Here is a 21,553-nt window from a genome sequence, read left to right as displayed (position 1 = left end):
CTAAAGCTGGCTAACACTTGGTTCTAAGAGGCACAGAAGGAGGGTACTAAAGTCACAGAAGCAAAATTTTGAAATACCCACACCAAGCCCAGCATGGTGGCTCACACCTCTAATCCCAGCACTCAGAGAGCTAAGATGGTAAGCTTGCCACAAATTCCAAACCAGTCTAAGCTTCATAGAGAGTTCCAGCCCAGTCAGAGATACAATGCTAGACTCCATCCCCAAACAACAAAATATAGAACATCAATAGATAAATAAACAAACTCACCCCAGAACCCATCATTGTAAATTTTCAGCTCACCCATCAGTCCCATTTTCTCCTTATGGCTGCATTTTACTGTCATATGACTCCAGTTACCTCAGTCAACATGAAACACAGGCAGGAGAACAGAACCAGGAGGAAGAAGAAAGCCAGGACATGTCTCCCCTGCTTTCTTAGCCTGGAGTAATACCTCTGTCAAAGACTGCATTTATTTCATTCTTCTAGCTTTTGTAGGCAGTCCTAACTTTGAGAACCTACTAAAAGTCTCTCTTCCTTGGTTCTTCTAGCTCTAGGGATTCTAGTGATTTTTACTATTTCTAATCTCTGACTTGCTTTACTATTCCATTTGGAATCTCAGCTCTTCTAATGCCTTAAACTCTGTTCCTTCTATTTAACTCCTGCTGAATTGCCTGACATAGGCTCTGTTTTCCTAACTAGATCCTCACTGATACAATCAATCGTTCAGAGAAAATACTAAAAGCCTCTAAAAAGAAGAAAATAGCATTGAAAAAAAAGAATCAGAATGGTAACAATAAAAGCTAGAAAACAATGGAATGATTGCATCAAAGTCTTGTGGGAAAATAACCTTCAAACTATTATTTTATACCCAACTAAAATGTCAACTGAATGATGCATTATTATTATTATAACACAAAACATTTTGTGTTGTGAAATGTATCAAAAGTTTTTACCATTAATGCCCTCTTTCTTCAAAACAAAAAAGAATCTTAAGAACAAGAAAGGAGATGTGATATCTAAGAAAAGGACCACACAATGCAAGAGAGAACTGAAGAACAGCTCCAAACAGACATTTAAAAAAATTATTCCAAACTGGAGTAGAAAAATAAGGTTAAAAGTTTAATATCATTACATAAAATCTCTTACTGAAGCAATAAAAATGAAATAGTGAGAACTCTATGGGAACAAATAAGAAAACTGTCTCTAAACTTCAGAGAAGGTACTGGAGAAGCAGCAGGTGCTCATAAAACAACATATGATTATGCTGTAAGTATTTATATGGACTTAATTTTAAAAAGCCTCTGAATAACATTTTTTTAGCTTTTCTTCAAACTTTATTTTGTGAAAACCTCTTTAACAAGAAACTGAATCATAAAATATTGATATATAATATCATAAAAATAGTGTAGAAGGAAAAGAAAATACTAGCAGAGAAAGAGTACATCAAATAACTTAATCTTTTCTCCATTTCAGGATTCAAAATATAAGAAGAAAATTTTAATGTCAAGAACAACATAATCTATTTTTAAAAGCATGCAGGCAACATCACAAAAAAACATTAACTATAATCATCTCTGTGTAGTCAAAAGCACAGAAGGGAGAAATGATGAGGGGAATTTGTGTATGTCTATAATTCTTATGGTATTACAAATTATCTTTAATTAAATGCATTACTTTTCACTCATTGTTTTGTGTCCTTTCAATTTGTAAAGCTACATGTTATTTTTATTTAAACAACAGCATCAGGGAAAGAAGGGGAAGTTCACCCAAGGAGAAAGCCAACTCTTAAAGGGCCAGCGGGTGAATAGGTCTCCAAAGTGCCAAACACAATAGGAAGAATGGATTGAGGCCAGGAGTGGGATTTACAGGAAGGAGAACCCAGGGATGCTGCCAGGGCCAAAGAAGAGTCTGCAACTCTGGCTCACATCATCCGAAGAAACAGTAGTGAGAGCGGCTGTCTTGGAAGGCAGCTGACTCAATAGTTCAGAATGAATGAAGGAAGAGTGAGTGAGGAATGCGTGAACATCTCATCTCAGAAACAAAACTAATGATTTCTCTAGTAGAATAGTACATAGTACTTGAGCATTTTCTCCACTTTTCTTCTGCGAAAATGATTTTTATTTCAGTGTAACCCTGCACAAACATTCTTCTTATCCATGTGAATAAACAGGACTCAGCGCAAATGATCTACTGACCAGCCATAGCCACCGTCTGACCCAGTACTTTTTCACCTTTTTTTCTACGCAGATCCCATAGATGAAACACTGACTCCTCTCTCCAAATGTATACCCTGTTCACTTCCAAAGTCAGATACGCAATTACCAAAGGTTAAAACACCATAAGACAGGAAACCGTCATCTCTTTAATGTGCTTGCGGAAACCTGAGAGCCTGTGACAGGGCCCACTGTTACAGTTGTTCTTCTGGGGAAGGCTGTCCAGCCCACTGCAAGTGACATCAGTATGTCACAGTGCTAAGGTGCATGACATTTGTTGTTTACTGACACAAGGAGGTACCTCTTCTGGGAACTCCAGAGCTCAAGGCTGGGGATATTTTATTCTCACTCACGAATTTTTGGAGGGTCGGGATTCCATCTGGGAGCACTCATTTTCTGGGAACAGGTTCACAGTTGTGCTCCCCAGAGAACTCAGTAAACAGCCTCTGATAATCAAGTAAATGATGATTTACTTTTCAGGAAAAAAAGGGGGGAGCAAAGGGTGACTGCAGCTGAAGAGGGTACCGAATCGTAGCCACACTTTGTCAAATGTGAAAGAGTAAAGAAAATTGATGTTAAAAGTGTGTGCTTTGGATTGTGGGTGCAGAGAAAAGAAGGCAATGCTTCAGCCTGTGGGCCCGGCCAGGCTCACACAGAGGGCCTGATACACTTAATCTTTGGGTCATAAGTTTGCCTCCTTATTGGGCACAGCGTTGTTAAAAGGATCAGACTGATGTAGTGGAAAAAGAAAGTCACTGACCCAGGAGTCAGGGGACAAAACTAATCTCTGCTTGGCCACTACACAGCGCATTCTAAAACCAAATACCAGCACTCTGGAATTGGAACCACTCCTAGGGCAGAGACCAGGCAGCTCCATTAAGATGCCCTTGAGTGAGAGCCACTGCACACATAGGTGACCCAACACAAACCAATGGAAAAGCCAGGCAGGCGCTTGGCAAAACCTTGTCTGAGCGAGGTCTTAAGCCGCAAAGGCTTCTCCAATGGGACATTACTTGTCAGTCTGGGTTACTAGTGACCCCAAGGAGTCTTCAGAACGTCTTTGGTGGACCCTTTTACCACCCTGACACCATCTCCTGTAGTATTAGTGAAGCTTTGTATTCCTAAGGAAGTCAATACACAGAACCATTACTGATGAGCATTGCTGTTCTAATATATCTAGTGGGAAAGGCTAACGCACATCCCTGAGCCTTGGTATCGGCCATTTGAATGAGAAGAGGTTGGGGTTCATGTTCAGTAATAACAAAAATGGTAAGCATGATACAGGTTGAGTATCTTTACCTAAAATGTTTAGGACCATAAGTATTTGCAGTTTCAGTTGGGTTTTTTTTTCAGTTTTGGTAAATAGATATATTTTTGCATGGTCAGCCCGTATATGGTAGTTCTATTGAACTTGTCCATATTTGGTTTCATAGTCTAAGTTGATGAGGACGACTGACCAGGTCTCTTCCTCAAGAGGTCACCAGATCTCATTACAGATGGTTGTGGGCCAAAAAATGTGGTTGCTGGGAATCGAACTTGGAAGAGCAAGCAGTGCTCTTAACCCCTAAGACAAACAAACACGTGCACGTGTGCACACACACACACTATTTGGGAAGTGGAATCCAAGTATAATTACAAAATACAATGATTCCTATACGCCTTATACATGTGGCTTCAAGATAATTTTGTACATTATCTTGACCACCCCTGCATTTTGACTGCAAGCCACCACAAGATGTGAGCCATCCATTTATGATGTCATGCCAGCACTCAAAGTTTCAGATTTTAGACAATTTCAGAGCTGAAATTTTTTTGCACTGTGAATGCAAAATAGCTTATACCAGTCACCTTTGTCACCTGCTTCCTATGTGCCACACATACAAGGAGAGGAATGCAAGCATGAGCAAAACCAGGCATGGCTCCCACTAAGTCCACCAAGAAAACCCCACACACGAGTGTGTAATCACACCTGAGAGGTGTACTCTGATGGAAGGGAACAAGGGTATGGAATGGCTGTCAGGACAAACCATGCTGGGAAAGTGGCATTGGGCTTGAGATCTGAAAGGTAAGTAGAACCGCTGAGGGCGTGAGGCGTCAGGAGCATTGAGTTAGGAATGTAAGGATGGCACAACAGCAGTTACCGCACACTGAGCACTCACTGGATGCCTAGCGCTGCGATGCATATTACTTACATTAGGTCTTCGGTCTTTGGACACCTTTACCGGTTATTTTGTTCATGTTCTAGTCAATAAACTAAGGCAGAGTTCATGAATATGTTCGGGATAAGAACTGTTTAAAGGCAAGGCCACACCTGGGCAACTCCATGTTTTGCTTGCTTCATTTCGTTTGAGATAAGGTCTCACCATGTAGCAAAGGCTGGCCTCAAATTGAAAATTCTCCTGCTTCTACCCCCTAAGGGCTGATATTGCAGACAAGCTCCAAGCCCTGGGACTCAAAGGTGCATACTTAACCACTGTTCCATACTAACTTCAGGGATAGCCACTGGAACCCATTAAAGCATGACACATGGAAATGGTATAGGCTTCCACCAGGTTCACAAGTAAGAGGACAATGTGTGCTTGCAATATTATGTTAACCTAGAATACATATGGGATCTAAGTCACATGCAGTACTAACTAAGCAACTAGCCAGGTGCTCAGCCCCCACACTCCCAATGGCAGCCCAGCCTACACACATGTGTGTGTCACACCACACACGCACTCTTCAACCACCCACCAGAGTTCGGTAGATCAGGAAGGGACATTTGATCCAGGGGGCTCATTTCTAGGCTCCCAGTAGCCTTTGAAAGGATTAGGCTTGAAAGGTTCCGCCAAGCCATTATACTTCTCCAAAGTGTGAACCAGGGAAGGAAAGACTGGAGTCACTCCAGGAAGGCAAGATTAAGACAAGAAAATTCTAGTGATGTGATTCATCACTTTTAATCTGATTGATACAGTCTTCAACAGAACCTAGAAGTACCTAGGGGATAAGCCTCTGGACATACTTGTAAAGCAGTCTCTCTCTAGGTTGAGTTAATTGAGGTGAAAAACACCCCAAATGTGGGAAATGCCATCCCACAGCCTGGGTTCCCCAGAACGCATAACAAAGAAAACAAATTGACCACCAGAATTTAATGATTCTTCTGTTCCCTGACTGTGGGCACCATGTGTCCAGCTGCCTCGCCACGCTCCCACAGCCTCACCACACTGCCTCGCCACGCTACCTTACCATGCTCCCACAGCCTCAGCATGCTCCTGCTGCCTCGCCGTGGTCCTCCTGCCATGTTTTTTTTTTTTTTCACTATAATGGACTGTTCCCATGAGCCAAAATAAACTTTCTTTCTTAAGTTTCTTTTGCTGGATATTTTGTCACCATGTCTTAGTCACTGTTCTATTGCTGTGAAGAGACACCATGACCAGTGAAAGTCTTAAAAAGAAAGCATTTGATTGGGAATTTGATTACAGTTTCAGAGACTTAGTCCATCACCATCACAGCAGTGATGATGGCCACACACAGGGTACTGGAGCAGTGACTAACAAAGAGTTACATCCTGATCTGCAGGCGGGGGGGCGTGGAGGGACAGAGGGAGAGAGGGGGGAAAGGGAGGGAGGGAAGGAGGGAGGGGGAGAGAGAGAAAGAGAGAGAGAGAGAGAGAGAGAGAGAGAGAGAGAGAGAGAGAGAGAGAGAGAACAAACATCTCACCTGGCATGGGCTTTTAAAACTGTAGATCCAACCCCAATGACACACTTTCTCCAACAAGGTCACCTCTACATCAATAAAAGCACACCTCCCGATCCTTCTAATCCTTTCAAATAGTGCTGCTCCCCAGTGACCAAGCATTCAAATATATGAGTCTGTGGAGGCCATTCTTATCAAACCACCACACACAGCAATGAGAAAAGCAACTAACATATAACTTCACAATAGAATAAAGAACATGATTGTCACAGCAGTCATAGAGCCCAGTATGGTGGACAACACCTGTAATCCCAGCACTTGCAAGGTTGAAGCAGGGATATCTGGAGCTCAAAGACATCTTTAACTACATAGCAATTTCAAAGCTAGCTTGGGCCACATGAGATCCTGTCTCAGACATTAAAAACAAAATCAAGGGATTGGATGGAATTCAAACATGAAAATCCACACAGGGGACAAAGCATAAAGCTTACCACACACAGTAGCATAAGTAAAACAAGAAATGATGAGGATTCTGAGTGAGTTTCTCAGTGTCAGTAAACTGGCTGTCATCTTGTACATAATCTCCCCAAATGTCACCATGGAGAAACCAGGCAGTCTACGCAGGGATCTCTCTGTGTAGCATCTTACACCCTGTTTATTTTTCACTGTTTTCCTTCATTTTGTGAATTTCATACACCTGCACAATAAAAAATGATCCTACCTGCCTCCCACCCACCTCTAATCTCCTCATGTCTCCAAGCATGCTTCTTCCCAACTGCATGTCTTTTTCTATAACCCATTGCATCCAGTTATGGCTGCCTGCATATACACGCTCTCCAATGGATCATGGGAAACCTACTCTTGGCCACATCCTCAATAGGAAATGACTCTCCTTCCCCTGTTTTTCTTAATTAAACTGTTAATATTTTTAAGAGGGAGCAAGCGATGGAGACGAAGACCAATTTTACAAAAACAAAGTTGTATTAGTTGGAGCTATGGAGATGACTCATTTGGTAGAGTTCTTACTGCAAAAGTTTAGGGCCTGAGTCCATCCTCCAGCCCCCATGTAAAAATCCAGCCACAGGTACCTATAATTCCAGATTACAGAAGGCAGGGACAGAAAGACCCTTGGGAGTTACTGACCAGCCAGTCTAGTTGAATCAACAAGCAACAGGTTCCGTGATAAATGCTGTCTCAATGACACAAAATGGAAAGTAAGGAAGACATCCCACATTAACCGTTGACCTCAGCATACATGTATACACACAGGCACACATGCTTGAGCACACATATGCCCACACACACACACATAAAAAATGAACTAACCCGCCTAAGTTTAGTAAACAAAAATATAAATCATTGTACCATTAAAATAGTCCAATCATTTTACTATTAAAAGAAATCATTGTTATTCTGTCCTTCCAATGTTGAAGTACAGCTTGTCTAAAAAAAGTTTAGCCGGGCGGTGGTGGCGCACGCCTTTAATCCCAGCACTCGGGAGGCAGAGGCAGGCGGATCACTGTGAGTTCGAGACCAGCCTGGTCTACAAGAGCTAGTTCCAGGACAGGCTCTAAAAGCTGCAGACAAACCCTGTCTCGAAAAAGACCAAAAAAAAAAAAAAAAGTTTAATCTCATACATTTCCATTTTTGAAAATATTATAACTTTTGCAGGGGCTCTGGCGACATGCTAATATGAATGTGACTCTAATAAACACAAAATCGGGGATTTCATTCAGCTTCCAATGCTGAGACAAAACTTCAAAGGCACACGTCCTTTCCTCACGCTGGACAGTGCAATCCTTAATGCTTGTGCCATTTTCTGCTTCAGTTGTCCTAAGAAAGTGTGTCATTTAAGAAAAGCAGAAAACTGCCACCAAAGAAAAATGAAAGAGGATCTCTCAGTCTAGCTACCCTCTCAACCCCCAACAGTAAGCACCTTGCTTTGTGCATCCGCCGGACAAAAAGATGCCGTTTGTAGCAACACAAACAGATAAAAATCTGTTGCGTACTCTTTCATTATAGCTGTTCAGACAACTCTGGACCATGTTGGGATCCTCGCCAGTGCCATAGAACTTATAATTTAATATATTTTATTTTCATTCACCATACTTAATTTAATAATTTAATTCAACTAAATGCAATTTTAGTTCAGCCGTGGACACATTAGCATAAACATTAAGTAATAGAAGCATTGAAAGGAAACAAATCAGACCCTGCTCAGAGAACATATGATTGTCTGGGCAGGGGTGGGGGGGAAGCATAGCGCAGATGAGAGCTAATGGGGCCACCAGACTTGCTGGGTAAGAGATAAAGAAAGAGCTGCAGAGCCCATGCTAGGCTCTGTGCAGTGAGGTTCTGAACACACAGATAGCATAGCCCATGAATGCAAATACAAAAAGCTAAAGGACCTGGAGGAAAGCTGAGTCTGCCTGAGCCTTCAGACCCATGAGGCGTCTCCCACGGCACTGGGCTAGAGTCCTTGAGGGACTAGGCTCCTGGCTCTGCTTCTTTCGCTCTCTCCCACAACTTAACCTTAGGAGCAACTGGTACTCAAAAGCACTACATGAAAAAGGAAAGTGGAGGGCTGACTGGTGGAACACACACACACACACACACATGCACGCACACAACCCTGGGTTTGACTCAGAAAAAAAACAAGACAAGAAAAGGAAAAAGTATCTTCAAAATTAGAATAAATTATTATAATTATCTCAATCTCTACTTAATTATAAATGTATTTATTTTAAAAGTTAAATACAGCATGGAGAGGCAGGACTATAATTCACAGATGCAAACACTTTAGAAAACCCTAGAATCAGGTTTGAAAATATGAAGGACTGCCGCAGTACCAATGTCTCCTTAGTGAGATTTTGCTTGGACTATAATTGAAATGAGGTTTAGTTTTCTGACCAAGGGTAAGTGACAGTACAGAATATTCAAGAGGAATATGGAGAAGCCAGCTGTTGTCCAATGAGTCTCATTAATGTCAGATGGCATATGATGAAATAATTGAACTTTAACAACTTCAGGGAGGAATCCAGACAAAACAACGCTGTCATTGAGTTTTCAATAACAAAGCTAATATGGACCATTAAGTAAAATAACACAGAGGCAAACATAAAATACCTTTATGTTTTCATTATTGGCAGGGAAGACAGACCAGCACACACACCCTAGCCTACTAACTCGAAAGCCTGCTATTCATCTTGCCCCAAGAAAGAAAGGGTTCGCCATTACAACACTGTGGACAGCTCAAAAACATAGTTAAAAGTGCCAAAGACTGCCTGAACAATAACACCCAGGGAGGGGCTTGACCCTTAGCCTAGGAGTTAGCTTCTTTAAAATGACTTAGCAACAAGAGCCCACTGGAGTGGGAAGGCCTAGAACTCCCAAGTAGGAAGCAGCTTGCCACAGACAGGAGCAGACCAACCAAAAGAAAGAGCCTCCAAAACCTAAAATATCTCTGCCACCAAGGTTTGGACAAATTAGGCGTGCAAAACTTGGGCATGCCTTCAACTGCCTCCTCCCAATACCCTCCTTGCTTAGTAAATGCTGGGAGTCTACAGACACCCCGCTCTGAGTTACAGGTCCCCAGGAAAAGGCAGTTTTCCATCCTGCAGCTGTTGCAAAGGAGAAGTGTAAGTGAATGGCAGGAATGATGATGGGATGGGGGTGGGGGAGAGGAGAAGCAGCCAGGAAAACACACACATACACACACACACACACACACACACACACACACAGATACACACACACGGCAACAGTGACATTCAGACTTAAACTCGGAATTTCTGAATGGCTCAGAAATGGGATACTTTGTCACCTCTGGTTTAATTAGAAGCCTGTTTTCAGGATGCTGAAGGGCGAGGCTCATAATCAAGCACTTACGTAATCCTCCTCATTGAGCCCTTGTTTCTCAACAGAACTTTTCACCTCCATGGAAAACTTCTCAAACTCAGGTTTCACGGTCCTCAGTAGGGTGACTGTCTGGAGGGATGAGTATGCCTGCTTAGCTTCAAAGTCGTGTTTGTCTCCTCGCTTCCACGAGCCATCTCCTACGGGGGAAATAAAAATATTTATAATTCCAAGCCAGTCACCATAAAGAGACCATTCTCTCTTTTCAACTGCACTGTGTCCCTACGTGGAACTTTGGACAGCTGAGGCAAGAGGCATTGTCATAGTTTTGCACTTAGGTCTAATGTGACAACGTCAAAATCATTAAAGAAGAAGGAGTCTCTTCGGACACATGTTCCTTTGAAATGTGAGAGACAGACAAGCTCAGTTGATGCAATTGTCTTAGAATAACCACGGAACTGCAATTGTTATTGTGCCCCCGGAACTGCGGCCCTGCAGAAGCAAAGGGAAGTTCTTGTTCCTTTCCATTCATACTTACATTCAATCCCACACTCCACTATGGAGGCGAGCCAAGTCTATTTATTATGCTATTCGGGCCTGAAATGGCAGGTTACAGTAAGGCATGAGGATGGACTACATGCAGACTAAATTAGCATGGTTAGAAGTTGAAGGTTACTGATACTTCTGTCCTCTCTCCAGAATAAAAGTGGTTTGCATGGACTTGAGGGCTTATATCTGTGTGGTATTGGCAGCAGCATCAAAATTACTCATTAAACAATGCTAAATCAGTATGCAAAGTGTAATGAGTATTTTGAGTATAAATAACAAAAGATAGATGATAGATACATTCATAAATATATAGATGATGGATGGATAATAGATATCTTAAACACTTGTTATACATAAACTCAATCATCATTGTATCCTTTCTATTTGACAGGTAAGGAAACTGAGGCACAGGGACATGAGCAGCCTTCTGCTTCACAGCTCTTGCCTCACATAGTAAATGTCAATCATCTGGGAAGGTAGCATTGTCTTTTCTTGATTTCATCTTTGTGGCTTGAAGACGAAGTGGACCTCTGTCTTATGATAATAAGCTGTGTTTCAAAGGAATCCTCATTATAAACCTTGGAGCCCCCTGAAAACAGTATTACAGCCTGACAGAGTGCCATAAAGTTAACTGTACACCTCAAGCCCCAATCTGCAAGGAGAGCTCGAGCCTCACAGCTCAGTCATGAGACCGCTGGGAACTCATGGGACCTCTGGGCACATGGACAGGTCTATGGTACTCACTCTGCAGTCCTAGAAGGTCAGTGAAGAATGAATGATTCTGGGATCTCACCCCAGCCTGAGCCATATGCATCTGAACTATGTGCACGGTACAGGCACAACTCAACAGCCATAGAGAACACTGGAAATGTCTTCAACAGTCTCCACCAAATTTGAGAAAGAGATTTAAACCATGTAATACCCATAGGGGTGGGGTACAGAAGAACAAAGAAGAGGAAAGAGGCAACAAACTCCAACCAGGAGCCATCTCATGTGAAGACAAGATATTAGTCTGGTCCTAAATGTGTAAATAGGATTTTAATAGGTGGAGAAGAAGGTGGAAAGGCGGATCTGGCAGAACTGACACCACTGGGCAAAGGTGCAAACGTGTATAGCATCCAGCAGGAAGATGGATCTCAGTCTGGAAGATGAGGAAAGGCAGAAGTGGAGAATGTGTTTGTGGATTCATCAGAATCCTAATAATAGCAACCAATATTAATTGCTTACTATGCCCGGGGAGCTACTAAAGGTAAATAAAACAGAGCTGAGAACATAGTTTGTCAAAGACCAAATCTATGCTCAATGACCACAAAATTAAAATTTCAAACACTACCAAACAAAATTTGACAAAAGCCATCCTCTTCCTCCTTTACTTGCTCTTCTACTTCCTCTTCCTCTTCTGTGACCTCTCAAATCCTAAGAGAACTCAGGCCTGGCTCTAGAGCCAGTGGACTGTGCTTCCGTCAAATGCCGGGGAACCCAGACAGGTTCTCAGTCGCCAAGACCCGGACAGCACAGCAGTTGCCAGTGGGAGACCCTGAAGTCCAAGAGTCCCCGTGGAAAGACCCACTTCCTACAGACACACAAGAAGCATTTATTAAATAATGTTCTTGTTTTCAGTTGTGTTTCTCTTTAATGATGGGTATGTGTGCATGCACCCATGCCTGCAGAGACCAAAAGAGAGCACTCGTCTCCTCAAACTGAAGCTACGGGAGATTGTTGAACTGCCAAATATGAATGCTAGGACCCTAACTCACATCCTCCACAAGAGTAGTACACACTCTTAACTGCTAAAGCTACTTCCCTACCATACCATAATGCCTGAATTTGATCCCCACACTAGGTTGAAGAGGGCTAAGTAGGCGTGCTTATATGAACTGATTTTTCTAGGCAAAGAGAATTAGAGTTTTTCATCAATGGATAAGAGTTCAGTTTTCTCTAGGAACTTAAAAAGGGAAATTCTTAACCTTGTGGGGCCTTATGCTATGATAGAAAAGATATGTAGAACTATAACAACAATTGTCGCAGCAAATGAAACAGGAAGAACGTATGTTTCATACGGTCTAATAATGCCATCAAACAGGACCTAAAATTAATAACCTTAAGGGTTTCGTTTTCTAAAATAAAGCAATAGAAATTATAATGCTGAATAAATTCAAACAACCTAAGTAGGTATCACAACCATAACTTCTTCAGTGAGCTCTTCTCCCACACCCCGAGTAAAGCAAAGACCGATGTGGTATGGTGTTCCATCAGTGGGGACAAATCTGATTCAGCAGACGACTAGGTGCCTCTGGAGATTTACGAGCGGAACAGAAGAACAGCAGGATGAGGACCGTGCCTTAGGAAATAGCAGCGGATTAGAATGGGGAGACACAGCATTCGCAGCCACAGTAAACCAAGCAAGAGGGTAAGAGAGGTCATGTGTGGCAGGTCACATGCCAGAAACACAAAACGGGCCTCCAGGAGGTCAAGCTCACAAGAAGTTTCCTTTTCTTATATCTTTTTATTTTATTTTATTAATTTTCTGGCATTTTTGATACAACAGCAATTTTTTTTTCAAAAATAAATATTGTTCTGCTTTTATAATCACAAAAAGAAATAGAACCCATGAGAATGAAAAGAAGACAACCGTACGGGAGGAATCCCAAACTCTACAGTGGTGAGGGAGGGCAGGTCAACAGAGAGGAAACTGCATCTCAAAGGATGCCAAGGGAAGAAGAGAGACAGTGACAGGCCTTAGGAGAGAAGCTGAGTGAAGAAAAGGATGGGGAGAAACGGTGGTGTTAATGTCACTGCAGATCCAAACTGACTGCAGAATGCCTACAAGATACTGCCAGGCTAAGGTTAGAAACAAGTCTGAAGCCAGAGGGAGTACAGGCTAGAAAAGGCATTGGGTGTCATTTCTACCCAGATCAGGGTTGGAGCCCAGGGGCTGTCTACCCTAAAGAAGAAACTGTAGGAGGAAAAGGAGAGGGCTGAGCACAGCCTGTTGTTAGTGAACAGAAATAGTTGGGAGGTACAGAGGCACTAACAGAACCAGAAAGTAAACAGTGGCCTCCAAGCCAGGAGCATAAGATTTCCAGAAAGGAGTAGTTAGAAACCATCCCGGGCTGTGCTAGAGCTACGTCATCCCATGGAGCGGCCACCGGCTGTGCGTGTCACCATTTAAATCCAAATTAACTGAAAATTCTATTCCTTCACCGCATGTGCCCCATTTCAAATGTTCAATAGTCCGCCGCGTGTGGCATGTGACCAGCGACTACCCAGGCCACACAAAACAGAACGTCGCGAGCCCATGTAGAGGTGCATACCTATATACCTGCTAGAAGATGGCAAGTCTGAGGCCAGTCTGGGCAACTAAGCAACACCATGTACCACAAAAGGGGGATGGGACATGACAGGGAAGGAAAGAGGGGAAGAGAAGAAGAAAAGAACAGAGGGAGGGGAGGGGAGGGAGAGGAGGGGGAGGGAAGAAGGACAGATTTTAATATTACAGAAATTCAAGCTTGCACTGAGTGAAGAACATCCAGAACATGTATGAAAGGGAAGACAGTCTGTGTTTAGCAAGTCTGTGACATCCTGCAGCTCCCAGCACCTACCAAGGACTGAGCACACAGTAGACCTTCAACGTATGTCACCTGACATGAAGGAATATCTGGAAACCATAATCTGCCCATTCATCTACCCTGCCTGCCGACCACTGTAGCTCTTCAGCTCCAGTGACCGTAAGGGAAAGCAAAGCACCCATCGTGCCTCGTCTTACCCAGTCTACACAGGCCCAGTGTCCTACAGTGCCAGGCTCCCAGACACCCCCAACAGCATGGCTCACGGTTCGGTACAAGCCGCGTTGCCTGTAGCATTGCGCGCTCCTACTCTCACAGCAACCCTACGGAAAACCTTGAACAGTGATACCTTCCAGATGAGGAAACCAAGGAACTAGGAGATCAATCACAGAAGTACGAGCAAATGCAAGCCAGGCCCAGATCCCTGTCCCATCTAGGCTCGGCTCCTCAAAGCTGAGGCACTCCAAGATTTAAGACAACATCTGTAGTGCACAACACATGGATTCAAAAGAAAATGGTAGCCCAAGAAGAAGAGAAGACGTCCTGAGATGCTGCCAGGCAACCACTCCAGCCAAGGGATTATATGAGAATCCCTGTCTTTTCCCTCTGCTCCAAACTGACTTTCGTGTACATATATCATCTTTGTGGCAAAGCGTTATAAATTCAATCCCTCCTTTTATGTCTGCGTTTGACTCTCTGCCTCACCTGAATTCCTGCTGAGTTCTCAGGAAGGCGAGGTGAGTGCAGCCACAGTTGCGGATGGGATTGCGCTAGTAGCTTCCCACTCTACCCCTTCGGAGACGGCGGTGAGGAGGGTAATACAACTAGAGAGAAATGCCAGTAGATGCTGTGACAACATCTGTAGGGCAATACAACTGTCTACTCTTTAGGGTTTTTTTTTTTTAAGTTCAGTTTTTTAAATCCCTTCAAACACTTTCATTCCCCCATGTTGTATTATGCGCTGAACTCTTGTGGCCATAAAATTTGGGCAAGTCTGGGGATAATTCTGAGGGCTCACCGAGACTGAGACTTTTAGTAATAAGAGAAGAGACACGCTCTCAACTATGTTTTCTAAAAGTACCAGTGAAAACGGATGCGGGGCCTCTACAGTTCGCAACATGTGGGTCATGACCCCTCTTTGAGTCACATATTAGATAGACATCCTGCAAATCAGATATTTACATTGCGATTCATAAGAGTGCAAACTTACAGTTACAAAGTAGAGACGAAACATGCTATGGTTGGAGGGCCCCACAGCATGAGGAACTGTATTAAAGGGTCGCTGCTGAGGAAGGTTGAGAACCCTTCTCTAGAACTGGTATACAGTTTGTGTGAGGGGCTGTCGGGAAAGCTGGATGTTGAAGAACCTTTTGGAATTACAGCTCTGATTATGGGGGTTTAAATTATCAAAGAAGACCCTCATAATGATACTCGCGAATGCTGGTTTAGGTGAGTCTGTCCACTGTATGATTCCATTGGTCAGTCCTGCTCTGAGGAAGAAGACACTTCAGGGTCTGTGGAAGACGCAGAAAGGCACCACACAACACCCCCCCATCCCTCCCACCTCCCAGAATCTCTCACCGGTTTTGATTTTGGGGAGTCCAACTGAGAACGCAGTTTCTGACCTGTTTTTATCCAGGGGTAGCTATTCTCAAACAACCGGAAGCTCTAGCTCTAGCTTCCGGTTGTTTGAGATTGTCTACCCCTGGATAAAAACCAACAAAAAGAGCAGAGTCACCTGGAAGGATCTCATATCTGCTGTCTTTGACCTAGCTTGACTAGCATTAAGCCATGCCCCTGCAGCCCCGGCCACAATCTTCCATAATTGAAAATGGACACAGAAAACGTAAGAAGCTTGTAACGGTAATGTCCTTCTTGACAGATCCCTAATGTGAACCTTCCTCCTCCAGAGCTCTTTCAGGTCAAAGAATTCTCTACATCTGCGCCACTCTAGTTGAGGGACTACTCACTCGCAGGTGTGATTCATAATGCACGTAGCCCTGTAGGGTGGATTAGCTGAGAGTGGGTGGCCGCAGCAGCAGAATGTATCACACGAAATAAAACTAGCATCAGAGAAAAGTTCAAAGCTGTACAGTTTTTAAAGTCCCATGTCCAAGCAAACTAAGACTAACAATCAGAGTGTCAAATATTTGTTAAATAGTTATTATGTTTCCTAAGATGGGGGGGAGGGGGGCATTTAACATACATTCTCTCCTGTGTTGACTTGTTGCTCAGCCTGGTGTATCATTCGAACAGACTAAGGCTGCAAGGGAGGGCAGGTTAACTCACTGTTAACTCTTAAGTCTTAGCAGAAAGACAGTACAGGGGTCAGTCTCTCAGGATGACTGAGATTAGAACTCAAAGTCTGAGAAAATGTACGGTAACATGTAAAATAATGCAGATTTAATCAGAAACATCGAGAATTCATTGTGATTTGTGTGAAATCATTTTGCAATTAAAGAAAACGAAACTGGAGGTAAAGAGATGCTTGGCAGTTAAGAGCACTGGCTGCTCTTGCAGAGGACCTGAGCTTGGCTCCCAGCATAAGGTGGTTCACAACCAGATGCCTGCTGCCCTCAGTGGGCACATAGACTCATGCCAGGCAAACACCCGCACACATAACATTTAAGATGTAAATCTAAAACAAAAAAAATAAAGAGATAACAAAAACTTGGATCCATAGACTAAGGTTTTAATGTATAAATACATAATTTAAATATTAAGATATATACATGAACTCTATGATTTTTGCAAGTTTTCTGTAAGTCTAAAAGTCACCGGTTGCTCAAGCTAAAGTAGTCAGTTTTGCCCAGGCAGAGTATCATACACCTTTAATGCAGCACCTGGGAGACAGACCAGCGGATCTCTGTGGGCTCAAGGTCAGCCTGGTCTACAAAGAGAAATCCAGGATAACCAGGGATACTCAGAGAGACTCTGTCTCAAAAAAAATAAAAAGTCCCCAGAACTCACACAAAGATGGAAGGAGAGAAAAAGCTCCATAAAACTGTCTTCTGAGCTCCACACACACACCACAACAAGTGTACACACACACACACCACAGCAAGTGTATACACACACACCACAGTAAGTGTATACACACACACCACAGCAAGTGTATACACACACACACCACAGCAAGTGTACACATACTCACCATAGAAAGTGTACACACACACACACCACAGCAAGTGTACACATACACACCATAGCAAGTGTACACATACACACCATAGCAAGTGTACACATACACACCACAGAAAGTGTACACACACACCACAGCAAGTATACACATACACACCACAGAAAGTGTACACACACACCACAGCAAGTGTATACACACACACCACAGCAAGTGTATACACACACACCACAGTAAGTGTATACACACACACCACAGCAAGTGTATACACACACACCACAGTAAGTGTATACACACACACCACAGCAAGTGTACATACACACACACACCACAGCAAGTGTACACACACACCACAGCAAGTGTACACACACACACACTTAGAATAATAGATTAAAAATTAAACTACAGAAACTTTTCTTATGAACAAAAATATAAATCCTGATAAAGATATATTTTGCAAAATTGATAAAGGATATAGCAGTACAGAAAATTTCATCATTGTCCAAAACTATAAATTGGTAAAAACCTCTGTATGAGGAAATTTGCCAATTACTGTCAATGTTTGCATATAACAACTGAGCCAGCATTTGCTCTTCTAGGAATTTATATTACATAATATATAATATATGTCTAACTGTGTGACTGTAAGTGTATATATGTCTCAGACTATTCAATGTGATGTTCTTAATAACAAGGGGCGGGAGTAGTGTTAAGAAATAGTGATTAATTAAAGATGTACTAGGTAGTTGTACCATAATATGATCATTTTTTGAGAAATATTCTTGTGAAATATACATACATATAATAGACAAAAATATGTATTTCCTTTTTCTTTAAGATATATACCTCTAAGAAGTTGCAATTTAACTTTTTATCTGAGTGGTAGAATTTTAGCTTATTTTCTTCCAGTTGTTTTTATAGAGTTTCCAAAGTTTCAGCAGTGCTCGCTTATTATAATAACAGGGGAAAGCAGCACAAGTTTTATCCACAGATAAAGGAATCCTAGTTGTAGCCTTTATTATTAGAACTGTGTGCACAATGCATGTAAATGTGCTTGTCTGTTTATAGCATGCACTCTTACACATCACTTTAAATTCTGTTTTTCATCTTGTAAGAAAGAATAGATGTTTTCCCTTTAACCTGTTTTTCCCCCTGTGTTAAAGAACTCAGTGTTGCAGCCCCTGGGATTATGACATTCTGGCCTTAAGTCAGTAAGTGAGGACAACATCCTGCTTAACAGAAAAGAGGGACGGAAGGACCATAATGGTAGCGTGTAGCATGCAATACTGCATTTATCCTGCAAGCACCACATGGCCAGGGCTATCCATTACAGGAAGCAGCGGTTAGTTCTGTTTCATCAGCTTTTCTTTATTCCCCAGAAGTGTGTTATATTATCTGTATATACACAGTGATCACTGCTTAAGTAAGCCAGGAAATGGGGGCAGGAAACCACAGTGAATGTTTAAAGGCTTGGATCCTATCTAAATAACTATACATCATCAGCAAGCTCTCGGAAGAGCTGTGTGGCCTTGAGCAGTCAGTGTATATGTTTGTAAAAAAGAAAAAAAAAATCCTCAAGTGTCGACTTCCGAGATAGTCCTAACTACAGTGGGAGGAAAGGCTTTGTATTTGTGATCATAATGAGCCCCTTAAGCTTCCTTCCATTACGTGGGGGCTGGAGACATGACTCAGTGGTTAAGAGCCCTGGCTGCTCTTCCAGAGGAGCCAGATTCAAAACCCAGCATCCATGTGGCTTACAATGGTTTGTAATGCTAGTTCCCAGGGTATCCAATGCCCTCTGTTGGCCTCTTCAGGCATCACACACATGTGATGCACAGACATGCATGCAGGCAAAACACCAAGATACAGATAAACACTTACTTTATAAAAAAAAAATTAGTCCTCTATTACACAGACCTTGGGAGTTTCCCTAAATCCATTATAAAGAATCCAAGATGTCTTCACCCTATATGTCCGTAGCTCATGAAATTCTACTTAAGAAAGAATAAACATGCAGTAAGCTACAAGAAGGGAGGGTTAGGAACAAAGACTTCCAAATGCTTCTGTCTCAAACCGCAGTGTTCTTTATTCTATTTCCTATTGTAGCCTATAAGAAACACACACATAATATGAATAAACAATATATTTACATATTATTACTAAAAGTTTTATGATGCAATAACTATGTGCTATGTGCTAACTATAGCACACCTTGGCATATTCATATGAATATTCATATGAATTCAGAATTCATATCCTATAGTTCTAATCTGTTCCTGCTACCTAAAATTCTATCCCAAATCACACTTAAATTATTCTGGCAATCCGTCATGACAAGAACATCTGGTGTCTGCATGTATGTTCCTGGGGAGTTAGGAATGGACTATGCTGACCCACACAAAATTTCCTTCACACCCTAGGTACATGGTGTCCTTTGCTCCCACTGGGTTCTTGGAAAATATGAAAAGCTTGAGAAACTATGAAGCACCGTGGAAGTGCTCAGGATCATGAATTTTCAAAACCAAATGCAGTTCCCATGGTAACTGAAATCGCATCTACGGACCTCGCTAAAGCTTTTGACTCTTCCTCACTCCTCTTTCTGACACTTGAGCAGAGCTGGAGAAGCTAGAAGCGGTTACCGTAGGAAGAACTGTTGAAGAGCTCAATGTTGAAGAAGGCGTAATCTCCGCTAGTCATGCCGTGTCTGTGCACTGCCAACATGATACTCCGAATGGTGTCGCCACTGGCACACATGATAACCACTGGGGAGAGAAACAATGTGTGAGTCACCCAAGCACAACAGGCTGACAACAGGCAGAAACAACCAGGCGATCGCAGATGTAGACTGGACAGTTTATATAGTCTTGAATATTTCCTTGTAAACTACCTAATTCATGGTCGCCACTTATCCACAGGAGGTACATTCCCAGATCCCAAAGCATTCCCAAAAGTTGGGTAGAAAAGCATAAATATACATACTTATGATAAAACTTAACTTCTAAGTTAGACACTGTGACAGATGGACAACAGTAATAATAATAAAACAGAACAATTATATCAATATACTACAACAAAAGTAACTTAAAACTTAAGAATTGTTTGCTTGCGGAAATTTTCATTTAAAATTTTCAAACCACATGGCTGTGGGTAGCTAAATCCCAAGATGAAACCGTGGATAAAAGGGAAAGGCACAATAATTTTAACTTAGCGAAACTTAGCAAACAACACCCCAAGCAAGTGATAGGAAGCAGCATCACTATGAGGACACAGACACAGCAGCCTCCTGATGGAACACACAGAAGGCCAGAAATATACAGACGGGCAAAGTGCATCTATCTGGTAAGGAGGAAGCAGCGACAGATCCAACCCAGGTGATGGTAGGATGCGTGACCCACCCATGCTCTTTAAAATACAACTGAAAGATCTTCTGTAAGGACATCAAGAGACAGGTGGTGACATTTCACTTCAGGACTGTGGTTAGATTAGATAGCAGCTTGTGTTTGCATTAAGACTCTTGTTTTCAGGCCCACTACTGCAGCTGTTTATGTAAACACCCTTGTTCTTAAATGTTTTAAGAAAGCTGGGGATGTGAGTCTGTCTGTAGTCTTTGCCTAGAGTGCCCACAGCCGTGGGTTTGCTCCTCAGCTCCACACAAAACTGGGCACAGCGAAGCCGGGCGGTGGTGGCGCACGCCTTTAATCCCAGCACTCGGGAGGCAGAGGCAGGCGGATCTCTGAGTTCGAGGCCAGCCTGGTCTACAAGAGCTAGCTCCAGGACAGGCTCTAGAAACTACAGGGAAACCCTGTCTCGAAAAACAAAAAAAAAAAAAAAACTGGGCACAGCGGTGTACACTGGTAATCTCAGCACTGTGTGGGTCATCCTCAAAATCTGAGTCCAGACTGTGTTCAATGAGACTTTGTGGCAAAAAAAAAAAAAAAAAAAAGAAACGAGTTTAGTGATACAGAGCATAGTTCTGTTAAATTGTTCTCAAATGTTTCATAACATAATCTTTCTATTGTCTTTGTAATTTTGTACGTATGTATGTTTACACAAACACATCTCAATAGTGTTCAATCCCAGACAGTCAAGGGTAGAGGAATCAAGTCTACCTTGGGCTATACAAGGGGACCTTATCTGAAAATTAAATAGATATAGATCGACAAGGGATGAATGGGTAGAAGGATGGTTTATTGATTATTAATACATGCATATGTACATACATACATCGGAAATCAGAAGCGATAGGAAAGAGAGGGGAAGTATGTGAAATGTTAAGAGAAAAAGACAACATATCAACAATTGGTGAAATCTGAGTGAAGGCTATACAGCAGGAAGAGCTGGGCAGGGTGGTTTGTGCTTGTAATTCCAGTGCATGGGAGACTGATGCAGGAGGATTGCCATAAGTTTCAGGGCAGCCTGGGCTACATAGTGAGCTCTAGGCCACCTGAGCTGCATTGTGAGACCCTGCCTAAAAAACAGACAAATGGAAACAGACAGGGGACAATGATGACTGCTTCTCTTTCTTAATAACACAGTAAACACCTTCTCCAGG

The 21,553-nt window shown here is 42.4% G+C and overlaps 1 protein-coding gene across 1 annotated transcript in view; it reads right to left on the bottom strand.

Annotated features, from left to right (window-relative positions):
* The window catches only part of Npr3 (natriuretic peptide receptor 3), a 56,763-nt gene that overhangs the window by 25,436 nt on the left and 9,774 nt on the right, over window positions 1–21,553 (bottom strand). Inside the window, exons 2-3 of the mRNA XM_038323250.1 lie at window positions 19,641–19,763; window positions 9,781–9,947 (exon numbers count right to left, since the gene is read on the bottom strand). Coding sequence (XP_038179178.1) covers window positions 9,781–9,947; window positions 19,641–19,763 — 290 coding nt within the window. The remainder of the gene's footprint in view (window positions 1–9,780; window positions 9,948–19,640; window positions 19,764–21,553) is intronic.

The sequence above is a fragment of the Arvicola amphibius genome, chromosome 3 (assembly GCF_903992535.2).
Source record: "Arvicola amphibius chromosome 3, mArvAmp1.2, whole genome shotgun sequence".
NCBI classification, from domain to species: domain Eukaryota; kingdom Metazoa; phylum Chordata; class Mammalia; order Rodentia; family Cricetidae; genus Arvicola; species Arvicola amphibius.
Note: the sequence above shows the minus strand (reverse complement) of the source record. Positions and strands in the feature narration are given on the sequence as shown.